Raw genomic sequence first — 16590 nt, 5'->3', positions numbered from 1 at the left:
TTTTGTGTTGCGCTCTATTTTAGTGTTGTCTTTTCTATTCTGTTGATACATTGTTCCATTAGTCTTTGTTTCATTTGTTTGTGCTCTATTCTCTCCTATTTAATTTGTTTTAAATATTTTTTTGTTTTGAGTTTTACTTAATATTTGTTTTGTGCTCTATTCTATTATATTTTAGTGTATTCTATTCTATTCTATTGTTACATTGTTACATTTTTTGTGCTCTGTTCTATCCCATTTAATTTGTTTTGAGGTTTATTTACAGTGTTTTGTTTTCTATTCTATTCTACTCTTTTCCATTTTAGTCTAGTCTTTTCTATTCCATTGTTATATTCTATTCTGTTTTTTTATTTGATTGTTGAGTTAGTTTGATTCCATTCAATGTTTTTATTTTGTTTTGATTCTATTATATTTGTTTTGTTCTTTGTTACATTCCAGTCTTCTTTTCTATTCTATTAGACTTATTGTATTTTGTTCTCTTCTACTTTTATTCTGTTCTGTTTGACTCATGTAATTAATTTCAGTCAAGCACTAAACATCAAACTCAGCACACCTACATTAGCATGCGCGCTGATTGGTTTAATTACTATGTGGACAAGAATCTGCAGACAATCTCCACTCAAGCATTTTCTCAAGGTGAACGCCGAGGGCAGCCTGTTCTAATATTAGCATTGTAAAACAAGACTAAAATGCCGTTTATGTGCATACACAGGGAACTCGATGCAAATCTCTTTCTAACTCTCGCCGTATTAAGTGTGCAGGATAATGGTCATATTTTTCACCATCAATCAGCGGTGGAGATTTATGATCTCCGTACACCCCGGGCTCAAATGTATTGTGCGGCTAATGTGACTGTATTCTCTGACTCCTAAGAAGATTGCAAGTTTTTCGTTCCCTGTTGTCTCATCTAGAGGAATTAGGGATGGTAAATGATGCCTGGTTGATTCCCTCTGTTTTTCATGGCTGAAATCAGTCTAAGCCTGTATTATTGCATGACAGCAATTCTGAGATGTCAGTCTGAAAAAAGCATGTTTTTGTCTTTCTGTGCTCTATAAGTGCCAGCAACGTCTGTTCAACCTTGTCTGAATCAACACGCTGTCCCAACCTCCGCAGTATAAAATCACCTCGTTGTGCGCTAATCTGGGCTCAACCAGTCAACCATTCATTCTGCCTAATGGCTTTTAAAAGCATTATTGTGCCCGCATTCTAGCCTGGCACGAAGTGGCGTATACATAAGCTAGCTGGCACGAGTGACATCAAAATTGAATGAAGAGGCCAACAAATATGTCATTCTCCTGGCTGGAAGAGGTTTAGAATAGCAGGCGGTTTGCCAGTGGACTGCGACATTGCCAGAGCTTGTTTAGAACATAATAATCCCTTCCCATATGTCTGTAAGATTACACTCGTACTCGCTTCAGCCCAGTGCGAATTGATTTGATGCATGCATGTACCCAGAACAATCTTTTTTTTTAAGAATATTTGTATTCTTCATGATGTTAATTTGAACAGTATGTCATAATTAAGCCGAAATGGACTCAAGGTTGTCCCGTGTTGTGAATATATTTAAAGGATGTTGAAATGCAGCAGAGTCATAACTATATTCACAATTTAATGTTAACCTAAATAAAAAAATATTAAAGAGACAAATTAATTTAATTGTTTTATTAATAAATTCGTCCTCCCTTTCACTAGCAGATATTATCCCTGATAATAAAATAAAATGTTGTAATGAATAATAACAATGTTATTCAATGGAAATTGAGCATCTGTTTTAATATATATATATATATATATATATATTAAGACAGAATATATCCGATTCATCCTCTCATTAGAAGATATAGTCCCTGATAAACAAATAAAATAAAATAAAATAAAATGAAACTGAAATGGGGGGAAAATGTGTTTTTGTTGAATGTAGAATGTTATTCAATGTGTAGGCTATATATGTATATGTATCAAATTCATCCTTCCACTAGAAGATATAGTCCCTAATAAACAAACAATAAATAAAATAAAATAATAAAATTAATACATTTTCAATGGATGCTGAGCATCTGTTTTAATATTTTATTATTTTTAATTATAATTGTGTATATATATTTCATCCTCTCATTAGAAGATATAGTCCCTGATAAACAAATAAAATAAAATAAAATAAAATGAAACTGAAATGGGGGGAAAATGTGTTTTTGTTGAATGTAGAATGTTATTCAATGAGTGTTGAGAATCTATTTTAATGTATTGTGTATATATATATATATATACTGTATATTTTAGGACAGACTATTGGAAGACAAGAAAACAATAGTTTTGAATATGAATGGTTATGAGGTTTATTAATATATGTTATTAATTACAAGTCGCTAATTTTTATATCTGTGTGACTGACCTTGTCTTGTCAAATCTATATATATAATAATATATAGCGAAACAACAAACCTAATGTGACAATACACTCATGTATATTCCTGAATATACGTACGCATTTCTATCCATTTTCCCTCTTTTCCTATACTCCCTCCCATCTGTGTTTTATTACACTCAGTTTATTTATGATTATATTTGGACTCATAAATAAATCCTAATAATGTACAGATGACTCAGTATGACTCAGTGCCCCTGCAAACATGTTTTGAAGGTGAGGTGTAATTGCTTTGGAAATTCGGGAATAATACGCAATGAGTTTTCAGACGCCCCCTAGTGCCAAATTCAGAAATGTATTCTTTTATTAACTTTAAAGTGCTGCAGTCTTAGCTGGCAAGATGGACTCCGCGACTCCCTCTTGTGGTCAAATGAGAGGCTTCCCATTAAAAAGTAACCAGCAGCTAAAAAAAAAATGCATCCATTATGTATTTATCTGGCTTGTTATTAATTGCATGTGTGGTTTAGCTATAGGGTCATATTAAAAGAGTCCCATGTGCAGCTACATTTTCAGAAACAACAATAGTTCACTGTGCAATAACGAATTGTGGCGAAATGGCTTCCATGGATCCTTATCCTGGAGTGCTATTTATTTCTTTTTGTCCCGCTCCTTTTCATCCCCTTGTGTGTTTTCTTTTGTTTTCTGCATGATACACTTACTATTCCCCTGTCCTCTTTCCAGCTGTTGTGATCCTGACTCCTGTCCCCTGCTCTTTCCTCACGTGTGTTTGTGTCTGTCGTTCTCACCGTATGTCAGATGTATCCAGGACTGCAGATCTCCCATGTGGAAGAGGCCTCATCTCCAGCGACCATCCCGGGCTGGTGTAAGAAGGGCTGGGGTCACTGTCAGACCCGCTCCTTCATCGTCGTGCCCTACCGCTGTCTGGGTGAGTCACAAACACAGCCTAAACCGTTTATAATACAGATATCCCATCAAGAATGCAGTATAGACCAGATTTAAAAAGCAATATCATATGTAGTTCAATTAATCGTGTTAATATAGCTGTTTTATATAGCTAAAACAGAACAATTAATCATCATTTAGTTTTTTATCTTTGGTGAATGTACATTTTGTTTATGAATTTCCTAAGCATCATTTTATTGTACATTGCACTCTGCAGTGCCTCACAAGCATGTTATATCACAACCAAAAATATATAAATAAATCCTAAATCTGTTGGCTCAGTACTAATGTTGATGAATATGTAATGCTTGTGCAGCCGTTTGGCTCTGAGGGACTTTTGTCCTTGGTTTTTGCTCACATTCTGCACATATTTTAATTTCCCACTTCTTATATTCTTTGATTTGCAACATCAGCTCACGTGGGCATTTTCAAAAATGCAAACGCTACTTTTCTATTGCCAGTATTGTCTACCTCATTTCTCATTATTGTTTCTTTGAATTTATTTATATATTCCAGTAATTATCATAATCACTTTATTGTTCAAAGGTTTGGGGTCTGTAGAATTTATCAATGTTTTTGGAAGAATTCTCTCATGCTGAGTAAGTCTGTATTTATTTGATCAAAAATACAGTAAAAAGAGACATTGTGTGGAATTGTATTACAATTTAAAATGACTGATTTCTATTTTAATGTAATATTTTAAAATGTAATTTATTCTTGTGTTGCAAAGCTGAATTTTTTAGCAGCCATTTTTTAGTGTTACAAGATCCTTCGGAAATAATTCAGAATTATTTATTGTTATTTTTAAAAGTTGAAACTATGGAAGCCAATAAAAAAAATGTAAAACGTTAATTGCGAAATAAGGTCATTTATATCTCACAATTTTGACTTTTTCTCTCGCAATTCTGCAAGATATAAACTTGTAAGACATAAACTTGCAATTCTGAGAAGAAAAGTCAGAATTTTGAGACAAAAAGTGTTTTCATTTTTTTAGTTTTTATTCCGTGGCAGAAAAAAACAGAAACAGAATTGTGAGATGTAAACTCAACATTCAGAGGGAAAAAAGTCAGAATTCTGACGTTGTATCTTGAAATACTGAGTTTTTTCCTCAGAATTGCCAGACACAATGTCTGAATTTTGAGATAAAGTCACAATTACCTTATTATTATTATTTTAATTACGCAGCTTCCATAGAAAACATTTGTGCTGCTTTTTGTGTGTGTGTGTAAACCGTGATACATATTTTTTTTTCAGGATACTTTGATAATAAATAGTTCAACTGAACATTTTATATACAGTATATATATATATATATATATATATATAGTAACATTACAAACATATTTACTGTCACTTTTGTTCAGTTTAATGTATCTTAAGTAAAACTATTAATTTCTTAAAAAAGAAAAAATTCTTACTTGCCCCAAACTTTTGAACAGTCATGTACATCCTTTATTAATAATGTTTTTTTTGTTTTTTTTTAATGACCCTATGTACTTGTCTCTGCCTTTCAGTGGGTGAGTATACCAGTGAGGCACTCTTGGTCCCGGATCGTTGCCGTTTCTTACACCAGGAGCAGATGGATTCTTGTGAGAGCTACGTGTACTGGCACAACATCGCCAAAGAGGTAAGTAAGAAAAGCTCACAAAATTACAACCTGGAAAAGTATTAGAACTGGAATTCAACTTTAATAGCTTCACATCTTTAATGGTTAGTCTGATGCCTATGAAATTGCAGTCCCTGCTGTGATCTATGATCTTCTATTCTCATTTCCTCTCTGCACTATCCCCAGTATCTCCTGGTACTTAAAGTTTTCCCATTTGAATTGTGTAGGTCATTTCACCCTGACACGTACGCGCAATTACAAAAAGATTTTAAAAAGAAATAATGCACTTCAAAGTTTTTAAAGCATTCATCTTTTGCTCTGCTCATCAGGCCTGCACAGCTGACAATCTGGAGCTGCATAGTTATGGGATGTTGTTGCCGTGTCTGCACTATCCCCAGTATCTCCTGGTACTTAAAGTTTTCCCATTTGAATTGTGTAGGTCATTTCACCCTGACACGTACGCGCAATTACAAAAAGATTTTAAAAAGAAATAATGCATTTTTAAAGCATTCATCTTTTGCTCTGCTCATCAGGCCTGCACAGCTGACAGTCTGGAGCTGCATAGTTATGGGATGTTGTTGCCGTGTGGTGACCGTTTCCGTGGGGTGGAGTACGTCTGCTGCCCCGGCAGGGCAGGATCGAGTGGACGGGGAGAGACAGAGACTACAGACACTGTACAAGGAGAAACAACACCTTTCGTGTCAATGGCTGGAGAAAAAGTGGTCACCAGGTAAAGAACTTTTGTATTCTGTTATATTATAAGTTTCTGGTTGTTGTTGTTTTTTTTTTTGTTAAGGAATAAATATATAGAAAAGGAAATTCAGTTGCTTTACCAAATGATGAGATTTCAATAATATCTAAAATAATTCTTACAAAACTTATCCTAATTTACATTTTAGTCTCAAGAGTTACTGTAGTTGTAAACTGTATGTGATTGATTCACTAAAAAGAGTCAGCTCATATGAGTCATTCGTTTGGGACTTATTAGAGTAATTTGTTCCGGAATCAAATTATGTTTTTGATTCACTAAAAAGAGCTGACTGCTATGAGTCACTTGTTCAAGAATCAGACTACACAGGTTTGGATGTATATTTGATTCACTAAAAAGAATCGACTCATAATTGTTATTTGTTCAGGAATCAGACTACACTGGTTGCACTGTATGTGTTTGATTCACTAAAAAGAACTGACTCATTAGAATCATTTGTTGAGGAATCGCTTTACACTGATTACAATATATGTTTTTGATTTAACTAAAAATAACTGACTCATATAAGTTAAAAAATCATATTGTACTGTTTGCACTGTATGTGATTCACGAAAAGAATAAGCTTAAATGAGTCATTCGTTCGGGAATTAGGCCTACTACCCTGGTTGCAGCTTGATTTACAACTGACAAAATATGTAAAAAAAAATTTACTCTAAAATCCTTCCCACTTGATCAGTGTGAAAACAACGCCACCCACTCCCAGTCCCTCTCCTGAGACAGACATCGAGGAAGACGATATGGAGGAGGAAGAGGAAGAGGTAGTAGAGGAAGAAGCAGAGGAAGAAGAAGAAGAGGAGGAGGAGGAAGGCAATGATGAAGAGGCAGCTGAGGTAGAGGAAGCTGAAGAGGAGGAAGCCGCAATGAAGTTGAAGGACCAAGAAGAGTATGAGTACCCCATTGACTCTCATTTCCAAGGTCAAGACTACATGGACAACTTCTACTACGACAAGAACCTGCAGGCTGCCAAAGCCTCCACCCAACCTCAAACAAGGATGGACAACCGTGAGTCTTACTGATGTTTCAAGTGTCAGCAGTCATAAATTGTCTCTCACACACAGACACTCAACAGAGGTTAAACAGGATGTGTGAGGTTAAACGACATTACATTTTTAATGCTTCCTCTTTAACTCCCTCTCATATAGAGATTTAAGTAAACACACTGCTTGGATTGATGCTACTTCAGTCTCACTGAGCTCTAGTGATCCTTTTTTTCTTCTTTGATAGATTAAAGGTGGGGTAAGTGATTTCTGGTAGCCAATGTTGATATTTAAAATCACCAAAACAAACACGGCCCTACCCCAAAAGGGTCTCGCACCTATTTTGATAGCTCCGCCCCACACATACGTACACAACCGTATTAGCAGGCAACGATTAGTTCTGTGAAACAAAGCAAAACCAATGTTACACCGTGTCTACACCGGACGCGAGCGGCGCGGTGTGACAAAATACTATAGAACTCATTATAATCAGTGATGCTGTCTACACTGGATGCGGCGCGGCACGACACAACAAATCTCCGACAGAAAACTGCTGCTGCGTTCTATTTATGACTACGTTCTATTCAAATTTCAAATTATTTTCAACGGTTGCTTTGTCGCGTCCAGTGTAAACATACTTTAGCTGTTGCGGCGCGGCGCGTCCGGTGTAGACACGGTGTTACTCACCTATCGAGAAGAAATCCGCTCCTTGAGTTCTCTCCAGCGCTGGAAAGCTGATCCGATATTTACACGGGTCCTACTTCTTGCCTTATCGTAAGCCTTCTTTTGTTCCGCAGACGGTTTCCTCTTTTGTTTTTTATCCGCCATCTCTATCTTTCTGTGCTCAGCTCGGCTAATGTCCGTCCTGTGCACTGAGCGCTCTCTCCTCCACATCATGAGTAGACACGCCTCTTACTACTGATTGGCAACAAGTTTTTTTTGGTACTCGGCCCGATTCAGTTTTCTAAAGAGTTTTTGAAAAAATACATACCACACCTTTAATGGATTGAATAATTACTGATTGGTGCTTAATTAACTACCTTTCTCTCCTGTCGGTAGTGCCCACTCCTCGTCCTACAGATGGTGTGGATGTTTACTTTGAGATGCCGGGCGACGACAGTGAACATGCCAACTTCCTACGTGCCAAGTTGGACCTGGAGGAACGGCGAATGAAACGCATCAATGAGGTGAGGGAGGCGGGACTTTTTATGCGTGCATATAAGGTCTTATGTGACCTAAAAGTGTTTAAGAGGGAATCATGACTTTATTTGTGCATCAGATCATGAAGGAGTGGGCAGAGGCAGACAACCAGTCAAAGAACCTACCTAAGTCAGACCGTCAGGCACTGAATGAGGTAAAGAAATTAATTAATGAATTGTGTTTTTCAATACTTTTATTAAGTAAGGATGCATTACATTGATTTAACCTAACAGTGGAGACATTTATAATGTTACAAAACAACTGAAGCAGCGCAACTTTTTCAGCATTGATAATAATAGTAAATGTTTCTTGAATAATTTTTGAATGTGACACTAAAGGCTGGCGTCATGGATGCTAAAAATTCAGCTTTGTATTACAGAAATAAATTACATGTTAAAATATATTAAAATAAAATTTTAGCAAATAAATGCAGCCTTGGTGAGCATAAACTTTTCTTTAAAGAAAATAAAAATAATTAAAATAAAATCTTACCAATCCCAAACTTACAGTAGTGTATGCTATCTGTTAAAGGGGTCATATTCTACACTTTTGTGACATTTAATTTTTTCTCCTTGAACCAAGATCAGTTTCTCATGACTCATGATCTTATGACTGACCCTTAGCTTTTAACAGACTACATGTTATCTGCTTGAATAGTCTGATTAGGTAAAATGGGTTGCATGTGATGTAAATAAAGGTTATGGCAACAATAGTAAATATTGATAGTTCTCTTGAGGGTGAACTTGATCTTTATCCTTCACATCATGGTAAAGAAATCTTCAAAAGTGTGTGCTGTGTTTCAGAAGCAAACTTGCATTCAGATTTTGCAACATTTTGTTATAGAAATGGCCACTTTTATCACTCCAGTCAATTCCCATTGAATAAAAATCCCATCCTGCCTTTTTCTTTTCTTGTTAATTATCCTGTTTCAATTAAAACTGTTGTTACAGTGAATATTCGCACAAATTTCTCTCCCTTTCTCTCTCTTTCCCAGCATTTCCAGTCTGTTTTACAGACCCTTGAGGAGCAGGTAGCGGGTGAGAGGCAGAGGCTGGTGGAGACACACCTGGCCCGCGTTGTTTCCACCCTGAATAACAACCGTAGACTGGCTCTGGAGAGCTACCTGAGTGCTGTGCAGAGCGACCCTCCACAGGTCCGTCCACTTAAAGAGAACTGCTACAAGAATATTAGCACAATACAATACTTGCAATTTGCAAACAGTATTTTTTTTTTCTTTATTATTATCAACATTTACATTGACGTATTTGGCAGACACTTTTATTCAAAGCAACTTAAATTGCATTCAAGGTACTATTTTGTCAGTTCTTGCTTTCCCTGGGAATCGAACCTGTGACCCAAAGCAACCTCGGCGTCCGATCGCAGGCCTTCCGCTCCTTGAGTTCTCTCCAGCGCTGGAAAGCTGATCCGATATTTACACGGGTCCTACTTCTTGCCTTATCGTAAGCCTTCTTTTGTTCCGCAGACGGTTTCCTCTTTTGTTTTTTATCCGCCATCTCTATCTTTCTGTGCTCAGCTCGGCTAATGTCCGTCCTGTGCACTGAGCGCTCTCTCCTCCACATCATGAGTAGACACGCCTCTTACTACTGATTGGCAACAAGTTTTTTTTGGTACTCGGCCCGATTCAGTTTTCTAAAGAGTTTTTGAAAAAATACATACCACACCTTTAATGGATTGAATAATTACTGATTGGTGCTTAATTAACTACCTTTCTCTCCTGTCGGTAGTGCCCACTCCTCGTCCTACAGATGGTGTGGATGTTTACTTTGAGATGCCGGGCGACGACAGTGAACATGCCAACTTCCTACGTGCCAAGTTGGACCTGGAGGAACGGCGAATGAAACGCATCAATGAGGTGAGGGAGGCGGGACTTTTTATGCGTGCATATAAGGTCTTATGTGACCTAAAAGTGTTTAAGAGGGAATCATGACTTTATTTGTGCATCAGATCATGAAGGAGTGGGCAGAGGCAGACAACCAGTCAAAGAACCTACCTAAGTCAGACCGTCAGGCACTGAATGAGGTAAAGAAATTAATTAATGAATTGTGTTTTTCAATACTTTTATTAAGTAAGGATGCATTACATTGATTTAACCTAACAGTGGAGACATTTATAATGTTACAAAACAACTGAAGCAGCGCAACTTTTTCAGCATTGATAATAATAGTAAATGTTTCTTGAATAATTTTTGAATGTGACACTAAAGGCTGGCGTCATGGATGCTAAAAATTCAGCTTTGTATTACAGAAATAAATTACATGTTAAAATATATTAAAATAAAATTTTAGCAAATAAATGCAGCCTTGGTGAGCATAAACTTTTCTTTAAAGAAAATAAAAATAATTAAAATAAAATCTTACCAATCCCAAACTTACAGTAGTGTATGCTATCTGTTAAAGGGGTCATATTCTACACTTTTGTGACATTTAATTTTTTCTCCTTGAACCAAGATCAGTTTCTCATGACTCATGATCTTATGACTGACCCTTAGCTTTTAACAGACTACATGTTATCTGCTTGAATAGTCTGATTAGGTAAAATGGGTTGCATGTGATGTAAATAAAGGTTATGGCAACAATAGTAAATATTGATAGTTCTCTTGAGGGTGAACTTGATCTTTATCCTTCACATCATGGTAAAGAAATCTTCAAAAGTGTGTGCTGTGTTTCAGAAGCAAACTTGCATTCAGATTTTGCAACATTTTGTTATAGAAATGGCCACTTTTATCACTCCAGTCAATTCCCATTGAATAAAAATCCCATCCTGCCTTTTTCTTTTCTTGTTAATTATCCTGTTTCAATTAAAACTGTTGTTACAGTGAATATTCGCACAAATTTCTCTCCCTTTCTCTCTCTTTCCCAGCATTTCCAGTCTGTTTTACAGACCCTTGAGGAGCAGGTAGCGGGTGAGAGGCAGAGGCTGGTGGAGACACACCTGGCCCGCGTTGTTTCCACCCTGAATAACAACCGTAGACTGGCTCTGGAGAGCTACCTGAGTGCTGTGCAGAGCGACCCTCCACAGGTCCGTCCACTTAAAGAGAACTGCTACAAGAATATTAGCACAATACAATACTTGCAATTTGCAAACAGTATTTTTTTTTTCTTTATTATTATCAACATTTACATTGACGTATTTGGCAGACACTTTTATTCAAAGCAACTTAAATTGCATTCAAGGTACTATTTTGTCAGTTCTTGCTTTCCCTGGGAATCGAACCTGTGACCTTGGTGTTGCTAGTGCCATGCCATGAAATATTGTGTTTCTAATTTTCTCCAACTCTCTTTTTGACATGATTTCTCTTTCTCCTACTCCCTCATAGCCGGACCGTGTTCTTCAGGCTCTGAAGCGTTATATGGCCGCAGAGCAGAAGGACAGACGACACACTCTACGTCATTACCAGCACATTGAGTCCGCCGACCCTCAGAAAGCTGAGCAGATGAAATTCCAGGTTTGAGACACACCCAGATCTGAATTCTTCCATTCATGTCTATTTTAACACTTTACAATAAGATCTGATTTGTTAACATTAATTTTATGTTTTAACATTTGCAACTAGTTCACAGTGCATAAACTAATATTAACCACAACCTTTAATTTTAAAAATGTTGAAATTAACATGTACTAATAAATTCTGCAGAATTATTGTCTATTGCTAGTCAATGTTAACTAATTAAACCTTCCTATAAAGTGTTTATTTATCACTTTTAGAACATAATGCTTTGCTTTTTTTATAGGGCTTCACAATTTGGCCCAAAATGTTGTGATATTATATAAATATAGTAATAATAATAATAATCAAAATAATAAATAAAACAATTGTAATAATAATGAGAGTTATTATTATTATTAAATAAAATAATTATTCATTAATTATTATTATCATGATCATTACTTGTATTATTATTAAATAATAATACCTATCAGAACATATGTGATTTGTAATATATTGTTGTCTGAAGCAGAATTTTGGACCAATAAGATTTAATTGTGGGTGGAGCTACCTAGCACAGCATGACATGAATAGAAACCAAAATGTCTCATTGTAGACATGTCTGTCTGCTTAACGCAGACATGAAAAGGATGAGATTTATTGCTTGGTCATGTCAAATGACGCAAAAATAAATGAAAAAGTAATTTCATATCTGTGTTTGAAGGTGTACACACACCTGCATGTGATTGAAGAGAGGATGAACCAGAGCCTGGCTCTGCTATACAAGGTCCCTGGCCTGGCTGAGAAACTTCACGACGAGATCCGTAAGATGTGTTTTTGTGACTCCCTTGTTGCCTCAAAGTCTAATAGTTCTCAGAATCATTCGTTGAATCTGTCTGTCTCTGCAGAGGAGTTAGTGAGAACAGAGAGGGGGGACATCAGCGAGCTCATGACCACTTCCTTTTCTGAGACACGCACCACTGAAGAGCTGCTTCCTGCCGAGAGTGAAGAAGAGCGAGATGATGAGGAGGAAGAGGACAGAGCTTTCCAGAATCGCCCCTACCCACCACGCATCGGTACAATAACCACATACAAAGCACATGCATTACGAGGAAGGAAATGAAGCTTAACACAAAAAAATCTTGAGCATGTTAACATTGTGAAAATACTAACCATCCTTTATCCTATTCCTTCTATCTCTTTATTTTTTGGTAATGTAGACCCCCACCCTAACGAAAAGAAAGGTAAATCCTAAAGCTCTGGTTACACTTCCTATAATATCATTCTCATTTTATAGTTTGCTCTTATACTGTATGTATATAGTTTTTTATTTACAGTTATATATTTTTATTTCTGTATGTCCACAGTTTCATCAGTGGATGAGTATGACTACACCACCTCTGAGAGAGGACCGACTTACGAATATGAGGAGAAGGTTAGGACAACTTCTGACACAAAATATCACATTTAAATGTGCATGTACAGTATTGCTCAGCAAGTGCTTCTTACCAAAGTGACTTTGCTTTAGAATGAAATACATGCTTAGTACTTTCTGAATACTGCTTAGTATACACTATTTACCTACTACCTACTTATGCCACATATAAAACTGTAGCTATGCTGCATTGTTGTTACATGACCTTTCTATGCTGCATGTAGATAGGGCTGCACAATTTGGGGGGAAAAAAATCTAATTGCAATATTACTATTGATTATATATTGATTATATATGAAATTATATACAAATACAGTTATTGTTATTCTTAGTATTATTAAATGAAAATAATAAAATAAATGATTGCAATAATAATAATAATAATAATAGTTATTACCATCATCATCATTATCATCATCAATATTTTTATTATTATTAATGCTGTTCTGAATAAGACAGTATGGTATTTCTGCAGTCTTGTACGTTGACCACAGGATGGCACCATTTGGAGTTGAATGAGATGATATTTCCCCAAGTATATAAAAAATACTTCAGACTTATATTTTTTAAAATTATGCAATTCTTGTAAGTAGCAAGCTTGAGTAGAATTTAAAATGATTTTCTTATGACATGATGAACTCGTGTGTGTGTGTGTGTGTGTGTGTTCGTGTGTTCCTCAGATCAACACCTCTGTGGAGCTGAAGCAGGTGGTCTACAAGTCTCCAGGAATCCAGAGAGATGAGCTGGTGAGCATCTAAAGCCCTTCGTTGGTGAATTAATTACTTTTGTGAAGTCTAATGTTAAGTTTTCTTGGTTTAAGATATTGGAAAATTACTGTAGCATATATTTCTCATTGTACATTTAAGTTCAGTAATGCAGTTGTTAACCAAGTAGGATGAATTTCCATCGTAAGCAAATAAAGTTATACCCCCCCAGGTGCTGATTTGGTTCTTGTATTGTACTGAATGTGAAACTCAATGCCTCGTTGTTTTCTATCACAGCAGCCGGATGTTTTGGAGACATTTAACCGTGGAGCAATGGTGGGGCTGCTGGTGGTTGCCGTGGCTATCGCTATGGTGATGGTCGTCAGCTTGTTGCTAGTTCGCCGTAAGCCTTATGGAACCATCAGTCATGGCATAGTGGAGGTGAGAGTTTGTCTGAGAGGATCACTACTGACATTTGCGTGTTTGTATTTGAAGCAGCACATCCAAGAAACGGGGTCAAACCCAGACTCAAAATGGCTTCTGGCTGATGTTTATGGTTTCTAATGTTGTAGCATAGTTCAATTACACCATGACCCATTATATTTAGCTATAACATGAGGACGTAACAACCCCTGAAGCAGTTTCCTGCTGCTATCTGTTTTGCTATCTAGTCGTTTGACATCTAATCTGATATTTTGATTTGATAAAGAAAAAAAAGCATAACAGGAAAAGTCAAGTCATGAAACATAATTTTATATTTAATTAAAAAGTTATACATACAAATACATGTACATATACATACATACAGTATTCTGGCAAGTATTTCATAATTAATGTTTAAAAGTTTATTGTTAAAAGTTTCACAAAACGGGTTCCTTTCCATATGTAAAACTTGTAAAAGATAAACACAAGTCTTTATGAATCATATATAACGTTCTCTTTGGGGTTTCTTTTTCAATATCCCCATGACTATTTACCCAATAAATAATTAAGTGGACATGAAATAAAGATTTGAGTTGAAATTATTTTATAGAGACAGTGGACCGTTTCTGCTTTAAAGCAACAAATAAAAAAGTGAATAATTGTGAAATAAAGTTTTAAATAAGCTTATTGCATATAGCATATATTGCATTTGTGTAATCTATAGCTGCAATTATAAGATATAAAACAGCAGTTTTGAGAAATAGTTGTGAGATATTAAGTTGTAATTTCAAGATATAAAGTCAAAATCAGTAGATATAAAGAGATAGGTTTGTTTGTTAGTTTTTTTTTTTTTTTTTCTTTTTTTTTTTAAATCTGTCAGCAATCAAGTATCAGTTTAGATGGTAGGTCATTATACATAAATGTGACCCTGGACCACAAAACCAGTCATAAGGATCTTTTTTCCAATAAAAAAAAAACAAAAACTATTTGAAAATCTGGAATCTGAGTGTGCAAAAAAATCTAAATATTGAGAAAATCGCCTTTAAAGTTGTCCAAATGAAGATCTTAGCAATGCATATTACTAATCAAAAATTAAGTTTTAATATATTTACAGTAGGAAATTTACAAAATATCTTCATGGAACATGATCTTTACTTAATATCCTAATGATTTTTTGCATAAAAGAAAAATCAATAATTTTGACCCATACAATGCATTTTTGGCTATTGCTACAAATATACCCCAGCGACTTAAGACTGGTTTTGCGGTCCAGGGTCACAAATGGTAAATCATTATATTAATTTATGTTATATGATGTTATAATTATGGTAGATCATCATTATGAATATTTGACAGAATCAAGCATGTATGCAAGGGAAAATTATGCTATCTGTATTTTGAATACATATTCAGGGCCTAGATTTACAAAACATTCTCAAGACATTCTTTTGATTTTCAGAAAACAGCAACGACTTAAAAAAACGACAAAAAAAGTTTTTAAAAATCATCTTAAATAGCCTCTTGAAGTTAGGATGGCCTCACACTTTGACATTTGACATATTTATTCTTACTATTACAATATTTTACTTCTATAATGTAACATTCTTATGTGTTCTACATGGAAAGACCGTCAAAAACTGTTGGGTTGCAAGCTACTTTCTATTACAAAAAAAATGAGAAATATTAATAGATTTATTAAACATTTACCAGTATTGAAATATTACATTTATTAGACAAGGTAATTGAGGATCCTGTCAGTTTTTTCTTAAAAAGAAAACTAATATTTTTATTTGATAGCATTCTTACAAACTTCTTATTTACAGTATTTTTTTATTTTTTTTCTACATTTCCTGCATTTGTATACTGGTTGGCCACACATATGCTAACACAAGGCACTAATCTTGTTCAATTTTAAATAGTTTTTCCATACAGGAAGCCCGCTCAAATGTGCCTGCCTTAATGATTTCAGATTTACTCAACTTATTAAAACGTTTCCGCTCATTAATTTTTCCCATTTAATATCACTTATGCTCCATTCTAAGCGATTCTTTCCCCATCTCCCCGTCTCTCTCCCAGCAGGTCGACCCCATGCTGACCCCCGAGGAGAGACAGCTGAATAAGATGCAGAATCACGGCTATGAAAACCCCACTTACAAATTCTTCGAGCAAATGAACTGAGTAGGGCTCTGCAGTCTCAAGGCCATGCCCTCCTCTCTCGCCTCCTGTTTTTCGATTGGGGTTTCCACTGCAACTCCCTTGTACTGTATGTATGACTATATGACCGATGTTCAAAATGTACAACAAACCTGGCACGCAAATAGGGAGTTTGTAGTAAAACGTTTGCATACTACTCTCTCATCAGGGAGAGACACTAATAAGAGAATCCGCAGAGCACCGAAAGCTCCTTTATGCCCCGGTTTTTCCTTTCATTCATGAGGGTGTGGCCGCGCCGAGCATGGTCGGCCGTTTTAAAATCTTGGAATAGTGTCACACTTTCTTTCAGAATGAATTTCAAAGAAGCTAAACATGACCTGAGTGCTTTGTTTTGTCGTTTCTATTTTCAAAGCAGTTTATTTCATGGCGAAACTGTGATATGAATGAAATAATATATTTTTGAGTTCACCGGAAGATGTTTTGACCCTCTAAGACAACTTATTTCTAAAAGTCATTTTAGAATAAACTGCTAGTCTCTTTCTGTTTGAC

At 35.7% G+C, this 16590-nt stretch overlaps 1 protein-coding gene across 4 annotated transcripts in view; it reads left to right on the top strand.

Annotated features, from left to right (window-relative positions):
• The window catches only part of LOC107683668 (amyloid-like protein 1), a 53555-nt gene extending 37266 nt beyond the window's left edge, over window positions 1-16289 (top strand). The window contains exons 3-17 of one of the 4 annotated variants that reach the window (XM_016479742.1): window positions 3179-3308; window positions 4840-4952; window positions 5465-5661; window positions 6377-6702; window positions 7737-7864; window positions 7957-8031; window positions 8872-9030; window positions 11215-11343; window positions 12050-12149; window positions 12234-12401; window positions 12546-12569; window positions 12693-12760; window positions 13441-13506; window positions 13762-13905; window positions 15964-16289. In XM_016479742.1, coding sequence (XP_016335228.1) covers window positions 3179-3308; window positions 4840-4952; window positions 5465-5661; window positions 6377-6702; window positions 7737-7864; window positions 7957-8031; window positions 8872-9030; window positions 11215-11343; window positions 12050-12149; window positions 12234-12401; window positions 12546-12569; window positions 12693-12760; window positions 13441-13506; window positions 13762-13905; window positions 15964-16065 — 1929 coding nt within the window. In that variant the 3' untranslated portion in view covers window positions 16066-16289. Of the gene's footprint in view, window positions 1-3178; window positions 3309-4839; window positions 4953-5464; window positions 5662-6376; window positions 6703-7733; window positions 7865-7956; window positions 8032-8871; window positions 9031-11214; window positions 11344-12049; window positions 12150-12233; window positions 12402-12545; window positions 12570-12692; window positions 12761-13440; window positions 13507-13761; window positions 13906-15963 lie in introns of all 4 variants that reach the window. The other 3 variants (XM_016479741.1, XM_016479740.1, XM_016479743.1) reach the window with 3 other exon arrangements.
• The last annotated feature ends 301 nt before the right edge of the window (window positions 16290-16590 follow it).

Source organism: Sinocyclocheilus anshuiensis, unplaced genomic scaffold (assembly GCF_001515605.1).
Source record: "Sinocyclocheilus anshuiensis isolate Anshui unplaced genomic scaffold, SAMN03320099.WGS_v1.1 scaffold2691, whole genome shotgun sequence".
In the NCBI taxonomy this organism is placed as follows: Eukaryota; Metazoa; Chordata; class Actinopteri; order Cypriniformes; family Cyprinidae; genus Sinocyclocheilus; species Sinocyclocheilus anshuiensis.
Note: the sequence above shows the minus strand (reverse complement) of the source record. Positions and strands in the feature narration are given on the sequence as shown.